The 25,388-nt window shown below is 42.3% G+C and overlaps 2 protein-coding genes across 2 annotated transcripts in view; both read left to right on the top strand.

The window, feature by feature from the left end:
• LOC120735044 overlaps positions 1-25,186 on the top strand; it is a 146,092-nt gene extending 120,906 nt beyond the window's left edge. Inside the window, exons 13-23 of the mRNA XM_040034208.1 lie at positions 4,808-4,944; positions 5,023-5,121; positions 5,739-6,065; positions 6,613-6,939; positions 7,456-7,779; positions 8,740-9,063; positions 9,838-10,164; positions 22,572-22,898; positions 23,443-23,760; positions 24,055-24,372; positions 25,055-25,186. Of these exons, the coding sequence (XP_039890142.1) occupies positions 4,808-4,944; positions 5,023-5,121; positions 5,739-6,065; positions 6,613-6,939; positions 7,456-7,779; positions 8,740-9,063; positions 9,838-10,164; positions 22,572-22,898; positions 23,443-23,760; positions 24,055-24,372; positions 25,055-25,113 (2,887 nt within the window). The 3' untranslated portion in view covers positions 25,114-25,186. The remainder of the gene's footprint in view (positions 1-4,807; positions 4,945-5,022; positions 5,122-5,738; positions 6,066-6,612; positions 6,940-7,455; positions 7,780-8,739; positions 9,064-9,837; positions 10,165-22,571; positions 22,899-23,442; positions 23,761-24,054; positions 24,373-25,054) is intronic.
• LOC120735076 (V-set domain-containing T-cell activation inhibitor 1-like) lies at positions 1,174-4,721 on the top strand. Its single transcript, XM_040034260.1, has 3 exons — positions 1,174-1,380; positions 3,772-4,122; positions 4,617-4,721. Exons 1-3 carry the CDS (start codon positions 1,344-1,346, stop codon positions 4,679-4,681), a joined length of 453 nt encoding a protein of 150 aa, XP_039890194.1. The 5' UTR covers positions 1,174-1,343; the 3' UTR covers positions 4,682-4,721.
• Positions 25,187-25,388: the final 202 nt, after the last annotated feature.

Here is a 25,388-nt window from a genome sequence, read left to right as displayed (position 1 = left end):
TTTTATAATAAACTGTGAAATAAAAACTTAAGGTTTCATCTGATCAGTGCAGTTCTTCCCCTGTGGTGGTGGAGGGTGGGGGGTTCCCTATTTTTATTATTTTTATTTGTATTTTTTTGCTGGGAGTTTTAGAGCCCTATTAGTTAAGTTGCTTACTGTTTAAAATACCAGAATAGGGAGGATGGTGTAGGTTTAAGTTTATTAGGTTGATCAGTGTTGTGAACTATGAAATATTTTGGGTGCAGTGTATTTTTTGCATACAAGTATAACAGAATAGCCTTAGTGTTTGTTTGTTTTTAAACTTGAGTATGAACTGCATGAAATGCAGCAAGATATTAAAAAACAGTTTTATTGATTAAAAAAACACAATAAATTTGGATATCGGCCGATATAAAAATAAATAAATAAATAAATCCGTCTACATTCAGCAGTTACTCTTATAATAAAGAGAAACTAACTGCTTATGCTTAATAATCCAGAGTTATATTTGCTTTTAATCAAGGGTGAAATGTACCGTGGTTACTCCACAGGTTATCAGGTATGCTGAAGTTGTCCACCTCAGTATCCTGTGTGAACAGTGACTACACCAAATGTCCTGGTGTGCATTGAAGTCAGTTTTATCTGATTTATATTGCCTGTGTGCCCCTCAGGCTCCTTTCTAAATGATTTTGATGACAAATGAAAATAATTCATTTGATAATAGTAAAACGATTCTGTGGACAAGGCAGCAGCTTCCTAACACCACCTTCAGTCAGTGTATTTAGATTCCTTTGTCAGCAGCTGGAGCCCAAACCCCTCTCCTGTCATAAAGGCCACCTGGTGAATAATTCCTCATATCCTGTATCTGATTGGTCTGTGGGAATGTGTTTAAACTTTAAAGATCAGCAAATATCTGAGCTCACAGTTTTCTCCCTCTCTTTTCACACACGCAGTGTTTCAGATATTTATAAATACAATCTTCTGAACATTAACTTCTGTTAAATAGGCTAAAAGTAAAGTCTGATGAAACTAAGTCTCTTTCATTTTACCAACAAACTTATCTGATAAGAGTAGTAGGAGGAGTTCATTCTGTCATGGTTTCCATCCTGTTCATCCACTTTTCTGTTAGCCACGCCCCCACAGGTGAACCAGCAAATCACTGCCTCCGTTCTCATAAACGTGTGATCTGTGGCCGGTCGGACTTCATTCCACAGATGTGCTTTAACAAAGTGTGAAGCTGAACTCTGAGCTGTGACAGTGTGAGCAGTGTGAGAGTGTCAGTAGATGATCAGCAGAGGAAAGTGAAGCTGCTGTGAGCTGATGTCCTGAAGGGCTTTTAAAGAGTCTCTGAGTTTGACAGGAACATGAAGATGTTTGTGGTGTTTGTGATCCTCCTGCACGGTAAGTACACCTTCCTCTCTCTGCTCTCATCATCAGCTTTTCTTTCATCTCTCTCTCTTTAATGTGTTGAAGTGCAGCAGGAGGAGATTTCCATCAAACACTGGATTCTGATTCAGATCAAACTAACAATCCAAAGCAGCAACTTTCAAATCTCTGGATTCTTCTTGGTGGCTTTCAGATGAGCTCACGTTACAGTGTGTGTTTGCTTCCTGTGTTTTTTGCACTGATCTATGAATGAATCATAGATTCCTGGATACCATCCAAAACTGAAGAAGTCACTTGGACGAGTGATGACTCACTTCTGCCACTGAAAACGCTACGTATAGATGAACTGAATCAACCTTTTGGGTTTTCCTTATTCTCTTTAATAGGACTGCATCATCTGTTTTTACTTCAATACCTTTAATAACCTCTTCCTTCTCAGTTATTTTTAATCTGCCTACATCCTTGTACAAAAGTTAACATAAACTGTGTATATTGGAAACAATTAGCTTCTGATAAGAAGCATCTGATTCAGACTTTAATACTCTGCCTGAACACAAAATGTGTCTTTGGACAGCAGCTGGAAAACCCAATGGTCAGACAGCCGTTGCTGTTATACTTCTTCACCGTGTGATGAAGACATTTATGTCAGGTCTGAGTGGACCTGAAAGGCTGGTGCCAGAGGCAGGATTTTAGTTTAGTGTGTTTCTGTCAAGTTACCTCAAAGTGTTCTGGAAAAAGTTCATTAGGAAACATTGAAGCTCCATCAGTCTGCAAACAGCGAGAGTCTCTATAGTTCTTTCACAGTCCATAGTGGAAAAACTACATTTCTATGTCATATATAGATTCTTAAGAACCACAGGATTCCTCCTTTTATTGATTTACTTTATTAAAATAGGATCACTGTAATTTTCATCTCTTTTGTTCCTTGTTGCTGTCGGAGGATTTAACTCAGTCAGAGACCGCGACGCCAGCTGCTGTTGTAGTCAAAAATTTGTCTGTGAGCTGTGATACTGATATCTGTTAACTCTGACACAGCTCTAAATCGACAGACAGAAATTCATAATGTTTTAGTTGGATATGCATTTTGTACAATTCTTTGTAGACAAAGATTTTTGAGATTTTAAACCCCACTCTGCACAGCGGGGACGTGGACGCTGGTATGGTTTGGCTGCCGCTGCTCTCTCTATACTTATAGCTTAGTATACTTAGACCAGCTTGTTGTATCGTCTGCACCTGTGCCTGTAATGGCTGCATGGTCTGGTGTGTTGTGCTTCATTGTCTTAGCTGTTTGGCCTGTGTTCTCTTGCCCATTTTTACTGTCACTTGTTGGCTAAATCGCTGGCATTTACTGTCCACATGATGAGCTTTCTCCGAAGGGTAGCTGGCCGGCCTCTCCCTTAGCGATAGGGTGAGGAGTTTAGCCTTCCAACAGGGGCTCAGAAGGGGGCTGCTGCTCCTCCATTTCAAAAGGAGACAGTTGAGGTGAACTATGATGCCTTCTGGGCATCTCCTGGGTAAGCTATTCCAGACATGTCCAACTGGGAGGAGGCCCCAGGGTAGACCTAGGACATGGTGGAGAGATTATATCTCTCAGCTGGCCTGGGAACGCCTTGGTGTTCCCTAAAAAGGCTGGAGAAAGAAATGGATAGATACTATAATTATAAAAGGATTATAATGGTCAACCTTTCCAAAAGAAACATGAAACATTGTCTTGCAACAAAAAAACATTCAAGAAGGAAGACAGAAAGTGAGGCTTGGACTCTATGGATAATGGTGACGTATGTTGTTGACACTGAAAAAATAAAACACTGCTAATATCCTTATTCAAAAATCTTTCTCAGACTTTCGCAACCCTTGGCCGTGCGCTACGTCCGTTTTTTTTCCTCCTTCTCCATGACTTGGTGTGGTACTGAAATAGAGAGACACGAGCCTTCCCTGACACGGCCCCATAGACCCACCCATCTCCTGTAGCTCAAGACTCCTCACTGTTTTTATAATTTTCATTCTTTAATAATTAATTTTCTAACAAAAGAGTTTTAATCAATTTAAAAAAACTTAGTTATCCTTCATCCTTCAGCTGTCTCAGCCTCTTCAGCTTCCAGAGAGAAACATGTATAATGCATGTTTTTGCCAATCCAATCAGTCCATTTTTGTAAGTCTAGGCTTGTGTTATCTTGCCCTGCGTAGTATCTGAGAGAATGTTTTGGAGGAATAGTGTTTCTCTTCACTGCTGCACAGAACTGATGATATTCTGATTCACGGTGCACTGAGGTTATTCAGGGTGCAGCCTGTTCACTCATTTTAAAATGTAAATAACAAAGAGTTCGTTCCTTGAATTTATGTTTCTGATTACATTTAGTATTTCTTGTTTTTTAGTAAATTTGGGTTCTTTCTGTTTGTGCTCAGTTTCCCAGTATACCACATTGGCTGTTGTGGTAGAAGTTTATGAGGGAGAAAGATCTGTCCTCCTGCCCTGCCTGTACTCAGGTTTCATACCTGAGGACTCCACAGTTATCTGGACTCTCAATGATCTTGTTCCCAAACCTGTCCACCTACGAGGAAAAGGAGGAGATGATCTTAATGGGCAGATCCAGCAGTACAAAGGGCGCACATCAATGAATCCCTATGCTCTCATCACAAAAGATTTCACCCTTACTCTGAGAAGGCCAACAAAGACTGACTCGGGCAACTACACCTGCTCCATCAGTGCAGGAGAAAGTGAACGGAGACTGAGAAGCATCCAACTGCATATCAAAGGTCAAACCCTAAAACCTGCTGTACTTATAGGTCAGAAGTCAGTGCTGCAGACAAAGGTCAGGCAAAGCTGAAGCTAACTAAATTGTTCTAAATGTCTTGATGAAACCAGCGCAGTAAGAAACTAGGACTGCTGTGGAAGCCACACCAAAAAGCTGAGCTCAGTCACTCAAAATATGACCTTTTACGCATCAGCCAATTTGAAACATTCAGAATTTCCTTTCCTTAGATGTGTCAGAACAAGTGATTTGATGATAAGCAGGTGATTTAATGCCCATAATATTCATTGTGATCCCTCACCCATTTGTGAGTGTAGCAATATTACATAAATTCCAGTTACAATAGAAAACAAAAAGAGCCAAAGACTGTTTTGGTACATTATTAATGTTTACAGAACAGAATCAAAGATCAGGAATGTGGATACTGAGCCAAGCTCCATTTACAATCAGTGTCAGTGCAGCTGATTCTACGGTTGTTTTCTTATCCTTTCAGACCAGCAGGTGGACGTGAAGGTGGAGGTAGGCTCACAGTCTGTCATCCTGCCCTGCAAAACAAAACCTAACATACCCGAGGCCACCAGAGTGGAGTGGACTCGCTCTGACCTCGGACTCATGGTGGTCCATGAGTATTCAAACCAAAGTGGCCAACTTATGACTCAGGACGAAGTTTACAGAGACCGAACGAAGATGAATGAAGACCTGCTGAGAACTGGAGACCTCAGTCTGACCCTGAAACACCCCACAGAGAGAGACAGTGGACGATACATCTGCACCATCTACAGGGACAAAGACATCCTCAGATGGAAAGTAGTGCTGCAGGTCAAAGGTCAGTGCTGTACTTACAGGTCAGAGGTCAATGTTGTGGACACAGGTCAGAAAACTTTTCGTTTTCTTTTCATCACAGAACCATTTCCATCCTGGGCCACAGCTCTCCTGGTTCTCCTGATTCTTCTTGTTATTTCCGCGGTTCTATTATTTCATTTCCGGCACTATTTCATGAAAGGTGAGTGTCTCCTACTACACTACCCATAATGCCGATGGTTAGCAGGTGTCCTCTGGTGGCTCCTTGACTGTGGCTCACACAAACTTGTTCCAGAAGTCAGAAAACCTCCTTCAGACTCAGTCATTGATCAGTGAAACAGCTCCACAACATGACTTTACTAAACAGTGTGTGTGCTTCACTGCATTGATCTGACACAGAGGCTGCATGTGGACAAGCTGTTCTTCTTCTGTGGTGGTAAACAGCAGCTGACATGGAAACATGTGCTGACAGTAAATGTTGCAGCAGCTTCAGTAAATGTTCCTCCTTGAGTTGTGCTCAGTCATGTGGTGGAGAGCTTCAGATGTTCAGACACATGAGATCTTCATGGTTTCTGTGCTGATGTGTGTGAGACATGGCCGACTGTGGAGGCTCAGTCTGTCTGTGCTTCTTCATCCAACATGTCTGCAGCACTTTACAGGACGCTGCAGACTAGTTACCAAAGAACGAGTCAGGAACACATCAGGAACAAACTGAGACACAATCTGATTGAGACTAGAAGACAAGGAGGGGACAGGGAGGTCATGTGACCACCACAGCTGCTGCTGATGTCATCATGTTGTGCTTTGTTGTTTTCTCAGTTTACATGGTGGAGGTGGATTCAGGGGAGGAGTCTGTCCGGCTGCCCTGCAAAGCTATAGTCGGATTCCTTAAAGACACTAGAGTGGAGTGGACGAACAGAGACAACAGGAAGATCCACATATATCAGAATGGCTCTGATCAGCCTGGAGAACAGGACGAGTTTTACAGAGAACGAACGAAGATGAAGACAAACTTGCTGAAAACTGGAGACCTCAGTCTGACTCTTGAATATCCCACAGATGAAGACACAAACACCTACACCTGCCGCGTCTACAGTATGAAGGGAGACATCTTGATAACAAAAACTGTGAAACTCAGTGTCAGAGGTCAGTGCTGTTGTCATTGGGCAGAACGTAGTTCATTTTTATTTGTATTTCATATGATATACATTTATGAGATTTTTAAGACTAATTTACCTCAAATATTTTAACCTTCAAGTCAATACAGTTGCTCAGTATCTGGAGCAGAAAGCCTAGCTAACAAAGAAAGTTGATGATCACTTTGTTAATAAACATGATCTCTGACTGGGGTCAGGTAACACAATTAAAGCCTGGATATCCTGAATTTGCTTCCCAAGATGCCCCCAGGTAACTAGTTGTTTCCTGCAGTGAACTACTTGTTTCTCTTTCAAAGAACAACAACAAAGCTTGTCTCTGGACAGGTGACAGTGATGTTGAGGTCTTTAAGAAACAGACAGCTGTGACGCTGAGTGGAAAAACAACAAAGGCAATATATTCTCTGTTCAGTGGCATAATCTGACTGATTAGTAAAATGTGTTTTGACTTGAAATATTTCACTTCAACTACTAAATGTAAATCATGCTCAGTGTTGTTGCTTTTTTCTGTACAGCTCATATTTTTGGTGTCCTCTCAGTTTACACAGTAGAGGTGGTTTCAGGGGTGGAGACCGTCCTGTTACCCTGCAAAACCAAGACTAACCTGCCTGAAGATGCTAGAGTGGAGTGGATGGACAGTGACTATGAGAAGGTCCATGTTTATCAGAATGGCTTTGACCAGCTGGAAGAACAAGACCAAGATTATAAAGATCGAACACAGATGAATAAAGAACTGGTGAGAACTGGAGACCTTAGTCTGACCCTGAAGTACCCCACAGACTGGGACACTGACATCTACACCTGCACCGTCTACAGCAGGGAGGGAAACATCCTGAAAAAGAAACAAGTGAAGCTGAAAGTCAGAGGTCAGTGCTGTAGATCAAGCTCAGGGATCAAAGCAAAGTTAGTTTTCATTTGTATGTAGTTGTGGTAGCGGGCCTTGCCACTGTCGATGCTTTTCAGTAAGGATGAGAGTCAAGTTGTGGTTTGCACACACTATAAATACTTCTAATTGTCTATTTAACGTGCCTGGCTGTGGAGTGCCGACTGTTCACAAGCTCATGCGGATGTCTGCTGTGCATCCTGTGTGAGTTTCCTGTATAAGAGGAAAAAGGTTAATGAGCTATGGAAGACAGGTCCTTCAGTTTTACAGGCACTGTTTCCACACCACTCTACAGCTGTGCAGTTAAAGCACGCCCCAACAGCCACATACCCCATGGTGAGCTAGAAATATGTTACAAGGATCCCAAACTCATCTGTAATTTTCTGGGCTTAAGAGAGAAACAGGCTCCACTTGTTTGTAAGGTTACAGTCTTGTAAAAAGAACCCTGTGTCACATTATATAAGAAGAAAGCTCATTTTCTGCTTTGTTGTGCTGTCAGGTATCAAGGTGAACAGGGTTTCGGACAGTGAGTCTGTCCAACTGCCCTTCACAACCACAGAAAATCTGCCTGAAGATGTAAAAGCAGAGTGGATAGACAGAGAGAACAGGAAGGTCCACGTCTATAAGAACGGTTCTGACCGGCTTGAAGAACAGGACAAGGTTTACAGAGGCCGAACAAAGGTGAATAAAGACCTGCTGAAAGCTGGAGACCTCAGTCTGACCCTGAAATACCCCACAGACTGGGACACAAAGACCTACACCTGCACCGTCTACAAGGAGGGAAACATCCTGATGAAGAAACAAGTGGAGCTGAAAGTCCAAGGTCAGCGTGTGCTTGAAATCTGAACACCATTTTTGACATTGAGTTCTGCATCCATTTTCTTTTGCCTAATTAGTTCAGAGCAGAGGTAGGTGGGTGCCTGTAGCTTACCCCAGCTACCATGGGGCAGGAGGTGGATACACCAAGGATAGATTGCCAATGTGTTGCAGATCACAATCTGTTGTTAACACAGAGAGATAGACAACCATTCACATTCACATTTTTGGGCAATTTAGAAGCTAACCAAACAATAATATCTTTGACCTGTGGGAGGAAGCCAGAGTACCTGGACAGAACCCACGCAGACAGAAAGAAAATGCAAAATCTTCACAGACAGGCCCCAGCCAGGCGGTGGAGTCAAACTCAGGCAACAGTGCTAACCTTCTCGCCATTGCCCACTTAACTTCTCAAATCATTTAAGCATATTAAAGGTGGTGCTTGATTATTATATCACATTAGTGATGGTACGTCTGTCTGTGGTGTGGATCCAAACAGAAAAATAACTGTTAATAAACTTCTCAGTGGGCAGTGGCCTCGGGGAGTGTCTGGAAGTGGGAAGCAGCCCAGCCAATGATTCAGTTTGCTTTGAGGAAACAGTCCATCTGATGTTATCAGATCATCAACTTTGAAGGAATTCATTTGATTTGACTGAATTAAATTTTCAGTGATGCTGTTTGACCTTGAATCTTTTTTAGAAATACAAATGTTCCATTTTATATCTACGACAAAAAGACCCAGACAAAAGCTCCACACTGACAGGAGAAATTGCTGTAAAGTAGGAAATGGACAAAAATAGCACCATCAGACTCTGATCATCTCTAATATTTTGAACTTGTTTTGACTTTCTAGGTATCTGTCCTGTTACCTTCTACTCTCATATGCTTCTGTCCCCCAGTTTTCTCTACAACACTGAAAAGCCAGCTGCTGTCTGAACAGCTCATGTTGTCTTTGTTGTTGTCTCAGTCTGTCAGGCGGAGGTGGAGGAGGGGGTGGAGTCTGTCAAGCTGCCCTTCAAAACAACAGAAAACCTGCCCGAAGATGCCAAAGTGCAGTGGAAGGTCAGTGGTGATAGGATGGTCCATGTGTTTAAGAACGGCTCTGATCAGCCTGAAGAACAGGACCAGGATTACAGAGACCGAACGAAGATGAATGAAGACCTGCTGAAAACTGGAGACCTCAGTCTGACCCTGAAACAGCCCACAGAGAGAGACAGTGGAGAGTACAGATGTAAAGTCTACGGGAAGATCAATAGATACAAAAAAGTACTGCTCAAAGTCAAAATCACAGGTTGTTGTTTTTTCCTTTGATTCTTTGTATGTATGTGTTGTTGTTTTTTTTTTTACTCTAGAATTCCTAAATTGTGATTGATATACACATGAGTGATAGAAAACATTTTAAACTTGACATGAAGACATTTGGATCAGGAATAAGTTGGCTTGTTTTTATATTTGTGTGTGTGTGTGTGTGTGTGTGTGTGTGTGTGTGGATAGATAGATATCAATTTGGCTCAAAGTAATTAATATGCTGTGCATTTATAGTTCATTTCAGGTGTTTTCAGTTACTTAAAACAATTAAAAGAGAAAGGAGTTAAAATAAGCAATTTGTAAGATTTAAAGTAATTGAAAGTTTATTCTTGCTAAGTGGAGGCTCTGACAATTTATTACTGCTTCATTCCTAAAGCTTAGAGTCTAAAGACCATTTATTTATTAATTTGTTGAAAAACGTTAGTACAGCAAGCCATAAAATAAATGATAAAAACCCCAACAAAAACAGGGCCATTCATAACTCTACACCATCTATGTTCAGAGATTGAGGCTCAAATCGGCTCAAAGTGTCCCATTTTCACTGATTGTTTCCCCGACGACATGCTTCAAGTGTGATATGAATCCTCTGCTGAAGGAATCTGCTTTCTATCCACAACCTGTTGATCCGTGTCTGACTAACAGCAGCGCAGGAAGCCCTGCAGTTATAGAGAAACTGTCTGAGTCCCATCCAGTCAATGCTGCTCAGTGTTGCTGCTGCTGGCTGTTCAGCTCATTTTCTGCTTTGTTCTATTCTCAGTCCCCAAACTGGAGGTGGATTCAGGCATTGAGTCTGTTCAACTGCCCCTTGAAATCAAAGCTCACCTGCCCAAAGACGTTAAAGTGGAGTGGAAAGACGGTTCATACAGAAAGATCCACATATATCAGAACGGCTCTGATCAGTATGAAGAACAGGACAAGGTTTACAGAGACCGAACAGAGATTAATGAAGACCTGCTGAAAACTGGAGACCTCAGTCTGACCTTGAAATACCCCACAGACTGGGACACAAACACCTACACCTGCATCCTCCTCAGCAGGGAGGGAAAGATTCTGCTGAAGAGAAAGGTGGAGCTGAAGGTCAGAGGTCAGTGCAGCCTCGTGTAAGCATGTATGCGAAATCTAAGGTCCATTTTTGGCATTGATTTCTTGCAATATGAGCCTAACTGTGACAAACAGATGTTGTCAGTACTTCGCAGGGACTTGTTTCCATACAGAAGAATATCTGATGAAGTAGAACATAAAAATACCAATACACATTATCACTGCAAAAGTATATTAAATGAAATCCAGATACTTATAAGCTGTGAACAGTGGTTTATTCTATTATTCTTGAACAAAATATAGAGTACTGCACCAACACTGAAGTCCAGGCTTTGTTAGCTGAGATTTAATTAGACTATTACAATCACCAGCATCTGCAGCCATTATAATTGGGAGTCAAGAACACTGTGAAGGTCCTGATGTATCTGCTCCATTTATTATTTTATGCCTTTTTGCGGTCCTTAACATGCTTCAAAAATACATGAAATTTTGCACATGCTTCAGGCCTGGTTGACATATTTTATTGATTTCAGACATGGGCATTTCAAGATGGCTCTAGAACACCACCTATACAGGATGTGATGAATTCCTACAGAGACACACTTTGAACATTCACACATACACATACATATGCCACCTGTAAGATTTCAACAATAACAACAACAACAAAAATCAGCCCAGGCACTAGGAGGTGATGCTTCCATATGTTGTCTGCCATGGAGCCCAGACCTACAACTCTATCCAGGCTTTCCTGCACCCCTGTGATAGTCCTAGTTCACAATGGTGCCTGCATTTTTATTTCATCTGAAATATCTGGCCTCCTTCTAGTGTGTGCCTCCCAAATCTTAGCCACTCTCCTTAGATGTTCTTGAATTGACTGGAGTTTAGCCCTCTCAGTGCTCCTAATCTTCAGTTCCTGGATAGGTGGCTCTAAAGTGCTGCCAAAGTCCATTTCTAACTTGACTGAAGTAATTGCTGTCCCGCACTGTCTTCCTTCTCTCACCCCAACCGGTCGCAGCAGATGGCCCCGCCCCTCCCTGAGCCTGGTTCTGCCGGAGGTTTCTTCCTGTTAAAAGGGAGTTTTTCCTTCCCACTGTCGCCAAAGTGCTTGCTCATAGGGGGTCATATGATTGTTGGGTTTTTCTCTGTATCTATTATTGTACGATCTACTGTACAGTAAAAAAACACACTTTAAGGCGATTATTGTTGTGATTTGGAGCTATATAAATAAAATTGAATTGAATTTAATTGTCAGAGGTGGAGTTTGGCAACTAGTCCATGTCATGATGGACAGATGGCATGTATACAGGCTGGCCAGACGATGCAGTTCTTGGTGACATCAGTACCTTTAGATGAAAGCTCCACGTTTGTTCCATCTGTGTCTAAGATCTTGTGAATTATTCTTGTGATAGGGCGAATCTCTTCTCTTCATCTTCGTCTGACTCCTGAAATCAATAGTAACAGTACTCTCTTTCTGAGCTTTCTATCTCTAAATCATCAGTTTTCTCCTTCTTTTACTGTCCCAGAAAATCTCCCATTCACTCTCATTCCCACAGATCCACTGTGGTTCTTCTTCTTGCTTCTTCTATCTCTTCTGTTTTGTTCTGAAATCTCATGTTGCTGTAGCCACTTGTACTTTTTCTCTTTTTCTGGGATTCTTTGCACCTCACTGTAGTCTCTGACAACTGATGAGTGATGGGTTTTTCCCCCATTCTACCACTGGCGTCATGTCCACTAAAGATAATGCTCCTGATGATAGAGTGCTTTTATTGCATGTGGTAAAAACAGTTTTAACCCGATTGGTTAAAACATTGGACGAAGCCTTTAGACGCCATGTCAGCCTCATGTTTCATCTTCTGCACCTTTCCAGCATCTTCCTGTATGGAGACATCTCTTCTCGCGTCACCATGGCAACCATCGCTTGTCATCCAGTCAGGCTTGTAGAGAGAGAGAAGGGGGAAAGAGAGCATTCCCTAACAGCAGAATTTATAGCCCTGTTTTTCTCTAGGAGAGTCCACCCTAAATCTTTATGTTTTCTGGTGCCGTCACCATTCAGGCATACCATCCACCTCAAATTCCTTCTCCCTGTTCATATCTGTTAGTGTCTAAGTCTAACAGTCTAAATCCAAAACTATTCTACAAAACATATCTCTGTGCAGTAAAGAATGAAACAAATGTGTGATACAATTTGTGAGGTCATTGCATAAAAAACAATAATGGGGCTATATGAGCCTTAAAGATAAAAATAAATTCTAACAGAGTCTACACATTATTGTCCTACAGATTTCTCTATAGCTCTGAACCTGCTGTCTGTCTGTCCTTTGTTTGTTGTCCTCTCAGTCTGTCAGGTGGAGGTGAATGAGGGGGCGGGATCTGTCCAGCTGTCCTTCAAAACAACAGAAAACCTGCCTGAAGATGCCAAAGTGCAGTGGAAGATCAGTGGTGATAGGATGGTCCACGTGTATCAGAACGGCTCTGATCTGCCTGAAGAACAGCACCAGGTTTACAGAGACCGAACGAAGATGAATGAAGACCTGCTGAAAACTGGAGACCTCAGTCTGACCCTGAAACAGCCCACAGGCTGAGACAGTGGAGAGTACAGATGTGTAGTCAAAACAGAGGAGATCAAGAGATACAAAACAGTGTTGCTCACAGTCAAAGGTTTGTTTGTTTGCTTGTTTGTTTGTTTGTTTGTTATTTTCATAGTTCCTGTCTGACTGCGTTGTGTCTCCTCTGCAGGCAGAGTTCAGGTCCAGGATCAAACAGGGGACATCAGGAACAGAAGCAGCTCCACTGATCCGACTCCTCTGATGGCTGATCAATCAGTTTGATCTGTGTGTTCTTTGATTATTGATCAGTGATGTCAGAGTGGAGTCAGTGTGATGTTGTTGTTGTGTGTTTGAGACTTTTAGTGTCCATGAAGGTCTCTGCTGCCGTAGATCCTCTGAACTGTGACAGAGGTCTCACTCTGGAGGAAACTCTCAGCACTTTCATTTTATTTACAGCACTTGAGATTATTTATTTATTATAGATTATGATCGTGGCTCAAGAGTTGGGAGTTCGCCTTGTAATCGGAAGGCTGCTGGCTCGAGCCCCGGCTTGGACAGTCTCGGTCGTTGTGTCCTTGGGCAAGACACTTCACCCGTTGCCTACTGGTGGTGGTCAGAGGGCCCGGTGGCGCCAGTGTCCGGCAGCCTCGCCTCTGTCAGTGCGCCCCAGGGTGGCTGTGGTTACAATGTAGCTGCCATCACCAGTGTGTGAATGTGTGTGAATGTGTGGATGACTGGATATGTAAAGCGCTTTGGGGTCCTTAGGGACTAGTAAGCGCTATATAAATACAGGCCATTTACCATGAGAGATTTTTTTTTTTTTAAACTAACTTGGAAAAATACCCGTTTAAAAAAAATATCTGCGGCATCACATTAATGTAAGCGTGCCTTCACTTCAGTCACAATCATGGTGTCAAAGTATTAAAGATGTTTGTCTCAAACTGACCTGTGACCAGCTTCACTCAGTGTGAGCTGTTGATTATTTCTCTTTGTTTATTAGTTGGATCTGCACACAGAGGTCAAGACTGATATTTTTTACGTTTTGTATTTTTATAATGATAAACTGTGAAGTAAAAACTTTGCCCACAATCACAGTCTTCACCAGAGTAACATCAAAGCAGTAATCTTTGCCAAGTGTCCGCCATAGTAAATCCAGTTCACTGTGTATTTCTGTCTTACCCTTGTACATATTACCCCAGTCCCAAGTATACTTGTGTAGTTAATTCCCATGTGATCATTGTTATCACTGCCTACACTTAGTCACTGTTTCACTCCACCTGTATATAGCAACTGAACTCCACACCAGTGAGTATTCATGTTTTTCACTAATAAATACCTGACACACACATCTGGTGCCCGTGTTGTATCTGTTTTGGGTCTGTACGGCTCACACCGTGACAAGGACTTCAACACTCCATCTAAATGCTGAAGTACTTTTTACTCAGTGACATTTACAGAAAGAACTGTTTGAAGAAACTTAATGTGCAGAGAGAAAATCTCCTGAACTCAACCTTTACTACAATCTCTGTGGACACGGGCAACTGGAGACCTGATGGTCCTGTTATACTTCTTTACAATCAGAGTCAACAGTAGAGAAATCTGACTGTGCTTCAGCACAACAAGAATAAAAAGCATTTCAAAAATGCTGCTGATGCACTTTAAATGTCGTCTGAGCAGAGAATCACTTTTGCTTTGCTGTGAACTGTACAGCACAAAAGCACTGAGGACTCTTTTGTTGGTATTTAGAGAATTCAGACAGCTCTGACCCTTCAATCTCACTTCACTCGGTCTAAAACATTTATAACGGATCATTTATTTTCCCATTATACTGCCTGTATCCACCCACTGAAAATGGACGTGGATGGTGCTGTTCATTGACTGCAAGCAGGCTGGTTGCCATGTGTGCCAGAATAGGGAAGCAGGAGAAATCTAAAAAACCTGCAGATAGTGGCTTCAGTGACACTGTTCCTATCACTCAGTTTCACTTCAGCTCTTTGTATGTTGGCTGGTAGATGGTACAACAACAGCACAGACAGGAGTGGCCCACAGACTGACCACGTTTACTGTTTCTCTTCATTTATTGGTTGGATCTGCACAGGGACTACAGATGAGGCCAAATCTGATATTTTTACATTTTTTTAATTTTATAAACTGTGAAATAAAAACTTGATAAGGTTTCATTTGATCAGTGTTGTTCTTCTTCTGTGGTGTTTCTGATGCTTCTGATGTGTTTGAGGCTGAATGTGGGCTTCAGGAAAGTTCGATGTAAAACTTCATAACGTCACAGAGAATTAAAATTAGGACCAATTTAAAAGGTTTGACAGAAACTTTGGCATGTATGTCTACGCTTTGTTTCTGTCCTTTGGTTCATTAAATGCCTCACAGCCTGCAGAAACAACATTAAAATGTGAATTTGTTTGCACACAGACAAAAACATCTTCCTCCTCTACACCGATTTAACAAGATAAATTGGATTACAACAGTTTGTGCTGCCAATAAAAATAAATAAATCCCTCTACATTCACTGTAACCTCGTCAGTTTAAACTAACAGCTTATGTTTAATAATTGAGAGTTATATTTGCTTTTACTGAAGTCATTTTCTTTGCATAATAAGAATATTATCAGTGGTGCCTGGTGATGACCACACTGAGCTTTTTCCCTAAATCATGTCCTGTTTTCCTCTGTGATCCTTGAGGCCTCAGAACAATCCTGCTGTGCAGCTCTCTGCTGTTGTCCTGTGAAAGCAGCAGATCCATAATGCAGACTTCTGTTTGTGTCGTTAGAAGCTCTGAGTACTGGTTTATCACAGTCCACACAGAGCTGTTTAGAGTCCACTTCAGGAGTGACGGCTGCCACAGTGCCCTGCTTACCTGACCTCTGCTGGATTGTTGGTTCAGTCCACATAACACCAGGCTTTCCTGCCAGGCCTTTATTTCACAGAGACTTTAAATCAGCAGGAATCCAGATGAAGCCCTGAAACAGCAACATGACCTCATTGATGGGCAGCTAACTTGGTGTTGAGGAGTTTGCCTCAGGGCTCCTCTGCTCAGACGCCAGCATGCTGTCTCCAAACCAGGACAAAACATAGAAACCTGTCTGTGGCCGTGTATCTAGCACTGGGCCACGGTATGTATGTAGTATGTGGGCAGGGTGAAATGTACTGTGGTACGCCTTTTCACACTCCACAGGTTATCAGGTATGTTGGAGTTTCTCCACCTCAGTATCAGGCTCAGAGCTGCTGAATCCTGTCATAAAGGCCACCTGGTGAATAATTCCTCATATCCTGTATCTGATTGGTCTGTGGGAATGTGGTGATTTTAAAGTTTAAAGATCAGCAAATATCTGAGCTCACAGTTTTCTCCCTCTCTTTTCACACATGCAGTGTTTCAGATATTCATAAATACAATCTTCTGAATATTAGCTTCTGCTAATTAGGCTAAAAGTAAAGTGTGATGAAACTAAGTCTCTTTCATTTTAGTAAAAGAACATCAACAAACTTATCTGATAAGAGTAGTAGGAGGAGTTCATTCTCTCATGGTTTCCATCCTGTTCATCCACTTTTCTGTTAGCCACGCCCCCACAGGTGAACCAGCAAATCACTGCCTCCGTTCTCACAAACGTCTGATCTGTGACCGGCCGGACTTCATTCCACAGATGTGCTTTAACAAAGTGTGAAGCTGAACTCTGAGCTGTGACAGTGAAGCAGTGTGAGAGTGTCAGTAGATGATCAGCAGAGGAAAGTGAAGCTGCTGTGAGCTGATGTCCTGAAGGGCTTTTAAAGAGTCTCTGAGTTTGACAGGAACATGAAGATGTTTGTGGTGTTTGTGATCCTCCTGCACGGTAAGTACACCTTCCTCTCTCTGCTCTCATCATCAGCTTTTCTTTCATCTCTCTCTCTTTAATGTGTTGAAGTGCAGCAGGAGGAGATTTCCATCAAACACTGGATTCTGATTCAGATCAAACAATACGACTGCTGGAAGTTTCAATAACTACGTACTTCAGCTACAATTTCCATTTTGTATCATGTTTCTGTTTAGCTCTTTGTTCATTAAGTTTAGCTCTTTCACATGTTTGGTTACAGTGTTGTACTGTGCAGTTCAAGAGGATGTATTCTCTTTAATAGAACTTTTTCAGCTGTTTTACTTTAATTCCTCTTTAACTTTTCACACATTAGCTTTAATTAGTCATTTCAAATCTGCCTACGTGAATGTAGAAACAAATATACATATGGAAAATAAAATGTGCCCATTAGAAACAATTAGGCACTGATAAGATTCATCTGGTTCAGAGACATCGTTTCTGTGGACACCGGCAGCTGGAGACCTGATGGTTCAACAGTCGATCCTGTTATAGTTTCTTAAAATGTGAAATGTAAATTGTCAGTGGACATCTGTGTGTTCTCCATGTGATGAAGAGAAGAGATTTATGTCAGGTCTGAGTGGACCTGAGAGGCAGGATTAGAGGTTTAGTGAAGTCCTATCCGGTTTAACTGAGTTCCCAATGATATGAAGTGATCCACTTCTTACCAGGATCAAGTAAAAAAACAAACAAAAAAACAGTGAATGTCCATCAACCTGCAAACAGTGAGAGCCTCTATGGTTTTTATATAGATTCCACACTGAAAAATAAAGATAAGAATATTTTTATACAAAATGTAGATTCTTAATAACATCTCCAGAAGTCGATTCTGTTCATCTGGACGTAACGTTTTGTGGGAGAAATGTTTCATTACTCATCCAAGTGACTCCTTCAGTCTCAGCTGACTGCAGGTTTCCCCAAATCTTATAAAGAGTATGTTTGCATAATGACTGAAACCAGCCTGCTGAAGGAACGATGGGCTGGGAGGTCAGTTCCTTAATCTTAATCAACAACCACTGATCAATGGCCATGAGTACCTTTCACAGAGAGTTGGGGAATGGCTGCAATCACAGCATTGTAAGATGGTGACAGATGTACTCTTAGGCCCCCTCCTCGATTCAGAGATGGTCTTTCCCTTTTCACGTAAATGGCCTCAGTACTGGAGGTTTAGGTGACGTCACGGTTAGTGTGTGTAGCCAAAAATTACATCTGAACAAAGACAATTCTGCTCATTTTATTCATGGTTTCACTTTCAGCTGCACCACCCTCACAGCTGGATTTTGCCTCACGTCCAAATAATCCAAAATGAAAATACAAACATGCTTCTAGGTAATATGGACAAAATATAAAACACAATCAATAAAATCTCCACCAGACACCACTCACTGGTTTCTTGACTCTGGTTTCTGTGAAGCTTCAGTGTTAACATTTTGACCACTGCTGTGTTGTCTTTTCGGTATTTTTTTGTGGTTTTTGGTTTCTTTTGTTCTTTGAGGCAGAACCCACATTACTGCGCCACACATGTAGCCTCCACAGCTTTAAGTTATTACACTAGAGTTCATCAAACAGAGTCAACAGTAGAGAAATCTGACTGTGCTTCAACACAACAAGAATAAAAAGCATTTCAAAAATGTACCTGCTGATGCACTTTAAATGTCGTCTGAGCAGAGAATCACTTTTGCTTTGCTGTGAACTGTACAGCACAAAAGCACTGAGGACTCTTTTGTTGGTATTTAGAGAATTCAGACAGCTCTGAACCTTCAATCTCACTTCACTCAGTGTAAAACATTTATAATGGATCATTTATTTCCCCATTATACTGCCTGTATCCACCCACTGAAAATGGACGTGGATAGTTCATTGACTGCAAGCAGGCTGGTTGACATGTGTGCCAGAATAGGGAAGCAGCAGAGTTCACCAGGAGAAATCTAAAAAACCTGCAGATAGTGGCTTCAGTGACACTGTTCCTATCACTCGGTTTCACTTCCGCTCTTTGTATGTTGGCTGGTAGATGGTACAACAATAGCACAGACAGGAGTGGCCCACAGACTGACCACTGCCTCCATCTGACAACAGAGCTCTCTGCTGGTGTCAGAATCATTGTACCTTAAATAAAAGTGACACTTTGACTGAACTCCCAGGAGTCAGAGTTCTGTAGATGAAGCACTCCAGTGTTATCCAACGTGAAACGAGGTGTAGTTGCCTCTGTCTGAATGTTATCATGGAAAACGGACTGGTTCTTATATACCACTTTTTAAACCTTTAAGTGCCTCAGTCACTTATTCATACAAGTATGAGTGTTTTCTATCAAACATTTGCACTCCGACAGATCACACATCACAGAGTAACTTGGGGTTAGTTTCTTGCCCCCCCAGACTGGAGCAGCCCACAACAAACCAACAACATTCACTTGATTTGTGTTACTTCCAGTTTCCCAGCATGCTCTGGCTGTGGTGGTGGAGGTGAATGAGGGAGAAAGGTCTGTCCTGCTGCCCTGTCTGTACTCAGGTTCTACACCTGAGGACAATCCCACAGTGACGTGGACTTGCAGTGACCTCGATCCCAAATCTGTACACTTACGAAGAGCAGGAGGAGACGATCTTAGAGGACAAAACCAGCGTTACAGAGAACGTACATCAATGAATCGTTACGCCCTAATCACAAAGGACTTCAGCCTCACGCTGAGGAAACCCACAAAGACTGACAGCGGCAACTACACCTGCTCCATCAGCAATGGAAGACAAGAACGGAGACTCAGAGACATCCAGCTGAAGGTCAAAGGTCAGCAAAAACTTCAACAACTGCTGTAATTACTGGTCATAAGTCAGTACTGTATACAAAGTTCAGAGGTCAAACTAAAAAAAACTATTTCCATCGTTTTTGTTCAGCTTCTGGTCAGAGGCGAGTTCATGTCAGGGAGGTCACCACACACATGTCTGTACATATATTTATAACTGCTAGCTGACTTTTTACACATCACTCAACATGAAACGAAAAGACCCAGAGAGTAGGGCTGGGCCATATCACAACGTTCACGGTAATAACCGTATGATGTTGGGCAACAATAAGATAATGAAATATTGCGATAGAATATGGGTATAATGTGCATGTGCAGTGCCTTTGTTTTCATACTCACATGGCGGAAAAAGCATGGCAGCGAATGAGAAGGGCGAAAGCGGATCGTTGAATGAAACGGATAAACCAGAACTGGTTTGTAAAAATGCTGCAACTTCAGTGGTGTGGAACTGGTTTAGCTTTCATCCATCAGATACACAACAAAGCACTATTTTTGGTAGAGCATGCTAGCGGGCCGTCGTTATTACCGTGTTTTTTGGAAAATACGGCACACTTAAAATCAATCCTTTGATTTTTCTGAAAGTCGACAGAGCCCCTTATAATCCCGTGTGCCTTATGTATGAATTCTGGTTGTGTTTACTGACCTTGAAATGATTTTATGTACACGGCGCTCGAAAATCTGTCAAATGTTTTAGTACGACTTTGCTAAGCTACGAACCCGCACCGCTTGATGGATTGTCGGAGCATTACGGCTATTGTAAGCAGGGTGATACGTACTGTGCTTCAGCATAATCTTACCGTATTGTGTGTGTATAACCTGTTTTTAAGTTTTGTGGATATTATACATGGTTATGCTGAGGATATGTCGGCCAGTTTCCACTGGAAATGCCTTTTGGTTAAACTGTCAGCAAGGAATTTGCACTGTTAAATTTTTATATAACTTTAATGCACATAAAAAAACAGCTGCTTGTTTAAGTGAAAATACATTGATGGGTTTCTTTTTTTGCACTAATAAAGTTGTGGAATTGTAAAGTATTTTGTCTAGTGTCAATTATATCGTCAGTTATCGCAAATTTTCAAATGTATATCATGATAAATATTTTTGGCCATATCGCCCTGCTTTACCAGAGAATATTATTAATGTTTGGTGGACAGCGTCAGAGGTCAGGATTGTGCTTCAGTTACCATCAGTATTACTATAGTAACCTATAGTTGATACTGCGGTTTCTTGTCCTCTCAGACCAGCAGGTGGACGTGAAGGTGAGGGAAGGGTCACAGTCTGTCATCCTGCCCTGCAAAACAACACCTGACCTGCCTGAGGCCACCAGAGTGGAGTGGACTCGCTCTGACCTCGGACTCATGACGGTCCATGTGTATGCAAACAGGAATGATGAAGTCATGACTCAGGATGGATTTTACAGAGACCGAACGATGATGAATGAAGACCTGCTGAGAACTGGAGACCTCAGTCTGACCCTGAAACAGCCCACAGAGAGAGACAGTGGAGGATACATCTGCACCATCTACAGGGACAAAGACATCCTGACACAGAAAGTAGTGCTGCAGGTCAAAAGTCAGTGCTGGAGATCTAAGTACAGGTCAGAGGTCAATATTGTGGAAAGAGGTCAGAGATCAGAAGTCACATTTTTTAATGTTTCTCCACAGAACCATTTCCATCCTGGGCCACAGCTGTCCTGGTTCTCCTGGTTCTTCTTGTGGTTTCTGGAGGTCTCACATATTATTTCCGGCACTATTTCATGTCAGGTGAGTGTCTCCTACTACATTACCCATAATGCCGATGGTTAGCAGGTGTCCTCTGGTGGCTCCTTGACTGCGGCTCACACAAACTTGTTCCAGAAGCTGAAAGAGTTGAGAGTTACAAACAGCTGATACAGAGAGCTGAAGAGAAACTTCCAGGTTTGTTCCAGAAGTCAGAAAACCTCCTTCAGACTCAGTCATTGATCAGTGAAACAGCTCCACAACATGACTTTACTAAACAGTGTGTGTGCTTCACTGCATTGATCTGACACAGAGGCTGCATGTGGACAAGCTGTTCTTCTTCTGTGGTGGTAAACAGCAGCTGACATGGAAACATGTGCTGACAGTAAACGTTGCAGCAGCTTCAGTAAATGTTCCTCCTTGAGTTGTGCTCAGTCATGTGGTGGAGAGCTTCAGATGTTCAGACACATGAGATCTTCATGGTTTCTGTGCTGATGTGTGTGAGACATGGCCGACTGTGGAGGCTCAGTCTGTCTGTGCTTCTGCTCTTCATCCAACATGTCTGCAGCACTTTACAGGACGCTGCAGACGAGTTACCAAAGAACGAGTCAGGAACACATCAGGAACAAACTGAGACACAATCTGACTGAGACTAGAAGACAAGGAGGGGACAGGGAGGTCATGTGACCATCACAGCTGCTGCTGATGTCATGATGTTGTGCTTTGTTGTTTTCTCAGATTATGAGATGAAGGTGGATTCAGGGGAGGAGTCTGTCCGGCTGCCCTGCAAAGCTATAGTCAGATTCCTCCAAGACACTAGAGTGGAGTGGAAGGACAGAGATACCAGGACAGTCCATGTGTATGAGAATGGACGTGACCAGCGTGGAGAACAGCACCGGTTTTACAGAGGACGAACAGAGATGAAGAGAAACCTGCTGAAATTTGGAAACTTCAGTCTGACCCTGAAACACCCCACAGATGACGACAACTCCACCTACACCTGCACCATCAGCAGGAAGGGAAAATTCCTGAAGAAGAAACAAGTGGAGCTCCATGTCAGAGGTCTGAACATAGTTTTGTACAATAAACATATTTTATATTTGACACTATTTCCTCTCCATACTTCAGCCTCTTGGCCAGTTTAGGTTCTCAGTGGTTTAGAAAGGCAGAGCTTATTGATCAGCAGCAGACTGGATGAAATAAATCATCATAAAACTGAATGAGCGTTTATCAGCTCACTGATGGATTGTATAGATTATTTTGTATTTCTTTAAGTAGAGCTGCAGAGTTCATGAAAAAATAAATCTTGTCATAGACAAACCTGATTTGGTTTGGATGGACTTTATCTCTGCTGCTGATTGGACATAAATAAAACAAAGGAACTGTTTATGTTCAGTGGGGCAGTTGGACATGTTTCAGACTGGAACCTGTCAAACATTTCATTGAAAATATGTCATTTGAACCAGTCAAACATGCTCAGAGTTGCTTTAGTCTGTACAACTGATGTTGTGTTTGTTGTCCTCTCAGTCCCCCAGCTGGAGGTGGTTTCAGAGGCGGAGTCTATTCTGCTGCCCTGCAAAACTACCATAAACCTGCCTGAAGTTGCTAAAGTGGAGTGGAAGACCAGATTCAACAGGAAGGTCCACGTGTATGAGAACAGATCTGACCAGCTTCAAGATCAGGACCACCGTTACAGAGACCGAACAAAGATAAATGAAGACCCACTGAGAACTGGAGACTTCAGTCTGACCCTGAAGTACCCCACAGACTGGGACACAGACACCTACACCTGCACCACCTACAGCAGGGAGGGAAACATCCTGATGATGAAACAAGTCGAGCTGAAAGTCAAAGGTCAGTGCTGTTTTGTGTGTGTGAGCTGCAGATGCCATTGAAACTTGAGAAAGTGTAATAACTCCAGCTGTACATATCTTGTCCATTTAACCCATTTATTATTTGCCAATGGTTGTATTTATAGTTTATTCATAGTTTAACAGTTCCTCTTAGTATTCAACATCATTGAACATTGATCACAACAACCTTAAGGTCCTACTGACCAACAACACCTGATGGTAATTAAATGTACCTACCTTAAAAACTGTGCCATAAAGACATATCATAGTGTAAAAACAGAGGCACACAAACATAAATGGCTCCTAAAGCCCGGCCCCTTATGCACCAGACTTGACAATTCTAATTATAAAGAAAATAGGAAGCTATTAATAAAGTCTATTTTAGACACACAAAACCAAACCAAAGCCATCTGCAGAAGACTTTTCAAAAAAAAAAAAGATATCTCCAGGTTTTAGATTTTGATCTGCTTCTGTCCTTCAGCTTTCTCTACAACTCTGAAAAACTGCTGCTGCTACAGCTCATGTTGTGTTCGTTGTCCTCTCAGTCTGCCAGAAGGAGTTAGAGGAGGAGTTGCAGTCTTTCAAGCTGCCCTTCAAAACCTCAGAAAACTTGCCTGAAGAAGCTGAAGTGGTGTGGAGGGACAGCAATGACAGGAAGGTCCACGTGTATAAGAACGGCTCTGACCAGCCTGGAGAACAGCACCAGTTTTACAGAGACCGAACGAAGATGAATGAAGACCCGCTGAGAACCGGAGACCTCAGTCTGACCCTGAAACAGCCCACAGATGGAGACAAAGGAGGATACAGCTGTAGAGTCTACGGGGAGATCCAGAGATACAAAAGAGTGCTGCTCAGAGTCAAAGGTTTGTGTGGTTTCCATGTGGTGGGGTGCGAGGCAAATACTGATGTATATAGTGAAATCCCCGTCATCATTAACTGTGAAGAACAGCTTGCTCTAAACTGGAACAAATTACAGAGAAATGGACCAACAGTGAAGTCCAAGCTTTGTTAGAGGTCCAGGCCTGCACACACACACAGTGTAAACACAGTGAAACTACAGAGTACTGTGAGGAGATACAAAAGCTCCTCCTTCTGTTCTACTCAGAAACCCACTGCTGCTGTCTGTACAGCTCATCTTTTGTTTGTCGTCCTCTCAGACTGTCAGGTGGAGGTGGATGAGGGGGCGGAGTCTGTCCAGCTGCCATTTAAAACAACAGCAAACCTGCCTGGAGATACCAAGGTGCAGTGGAAGGTCAGTGGTGATAAAATGGTCCATGTGTATGAGAACGGCTCTGACCAGCCTCACAAACAGCACCAGGATTACAAAGACCGAACAGAGATGAATGAAGACCTGCTAAAAACTGGAGACCTCAGTCTGACCCTGAAACAGCCCACAGATGGAGACAGTGGAGAATATAAATGTGAAGTCGACGGGGAGGTCAAGAGAAACAAAACAGTGCAACTCAAAGTCAAAGGTTTGTTTGTGTCTCTGTGTGTACATGTTTTGACATCTTTGTGAGGACACAAACCTACATGCTACAATACTTGTGGGGTCTAACGGTGACTTGTGGGGACAAAATGCCCATTTCGATGAGTTCGAAGGCATTTTTGAGTCTCAAATTGTGGTTTAAGTGTAAGTGTAGCAGCAATCTTCAGTCCTTCGTTTCCGCTTCTGCAGGACAAAAATCTTCTGACTCGTGCTTTTCTAACATAGTTTGTATGCCACTGAAACTGAAAACTGCAAAACAAATATCTCCAGTTGGAGCCCAGTTTGTATTTTCCTGATATTATACCAAAAACAACTATAAACAGCAACGGTTAGAAAACTGTTGCTCCTGATTACTTGCCTAACCTTTCATCAACACGGCAGCTCAATACGACCACGTTTACGACACCTACCAACACTTTAAAACCACACAACAGATGAACAAATCAGAACAAATTTACAGAGCATAATATATCAGATTACAACATAAAATAACCAAGATTAAAATTAGAAACAGTGGTTAGGTTTAGGGTTAGGACTTCATTTTTGATTTTTAGGGTAAGCAGCTTGGGAAAGCATTATGTCAATGACATGTCCCCACAAGGATGTAAATACATACAAACGTGTGTGTGTGTGTGTGTGTGTCTGACTGTGTTGTGTCTCCTCTGCAGGGAGTGTTCAGGATCAAACAGGACAACCAGAAGCAGCTCCATTGATCGGAGTCCTCTGATGGCTGATCAATCAGTTTGATCTGTGTGTTCTTTGATTATTGATCAGTGATGTCAGAGTGGAGTCAGTGTGATGTTGTTGTTGTGTGTTTGAGACTTTTAGTGTCCATGAAGGTCTCTGCTGCCGTAGATCCTCTGAACTGTGACAGAGGTCTCACTCTGGAGGAAACTCTCAGCACTTTCCAGCAGCTCCTCCATGATGGAGGACGTTCCCTCACTGTAACAGGTGGAGGAGAGAGGAGAGGAAGCACAGGTGGATCCTCTGAGGAAGACATTA

Source organism: Simochromis diagramma, unplaced genomic scaffold (genome assembly GCF_900408965.1).
Source record: "Simochromis diagramma unplaced genomic scaffold, fSimDia1.1 OVJJ01000747.1, whole genome shotgun sequence".
Taxonomy (NCBI): Eukaryota; Metazoa; Chordata; class Actinopteri; order Cichliformes; family Cichlidae; genus Simochromis; species Simochromis diagramma.
The sequence above is the reverse complement of the archived record's forward strand: the minus strand, read 5'-3'. Positions and strand labels throughout refer to the sequence as shown.

Bases quoted from the DNA above. Each gene is read 5' to 3' on its own strand.
- LOC120735076 (XM_040034260.1), top strand. From the start codon at position 1,344: ATGAAGATGTTTGTGGTGTTTGTGATCCTCCTGCACG. The intron at 1,381-3,771 runs GTAAGTACACCT...GTTTGTGCTCAG, and splicing joins GTTTGTGATCCTCCTGCACG to TTTCCCAGTATACCACATTG. The intron at 4,123-4,616 runs GTCAAACCCTAA...CTTTCAGACCAG, and splicing joins CATCCAACTGCATATCAAAG to CAGGTGGACGTGAAGGTGGA.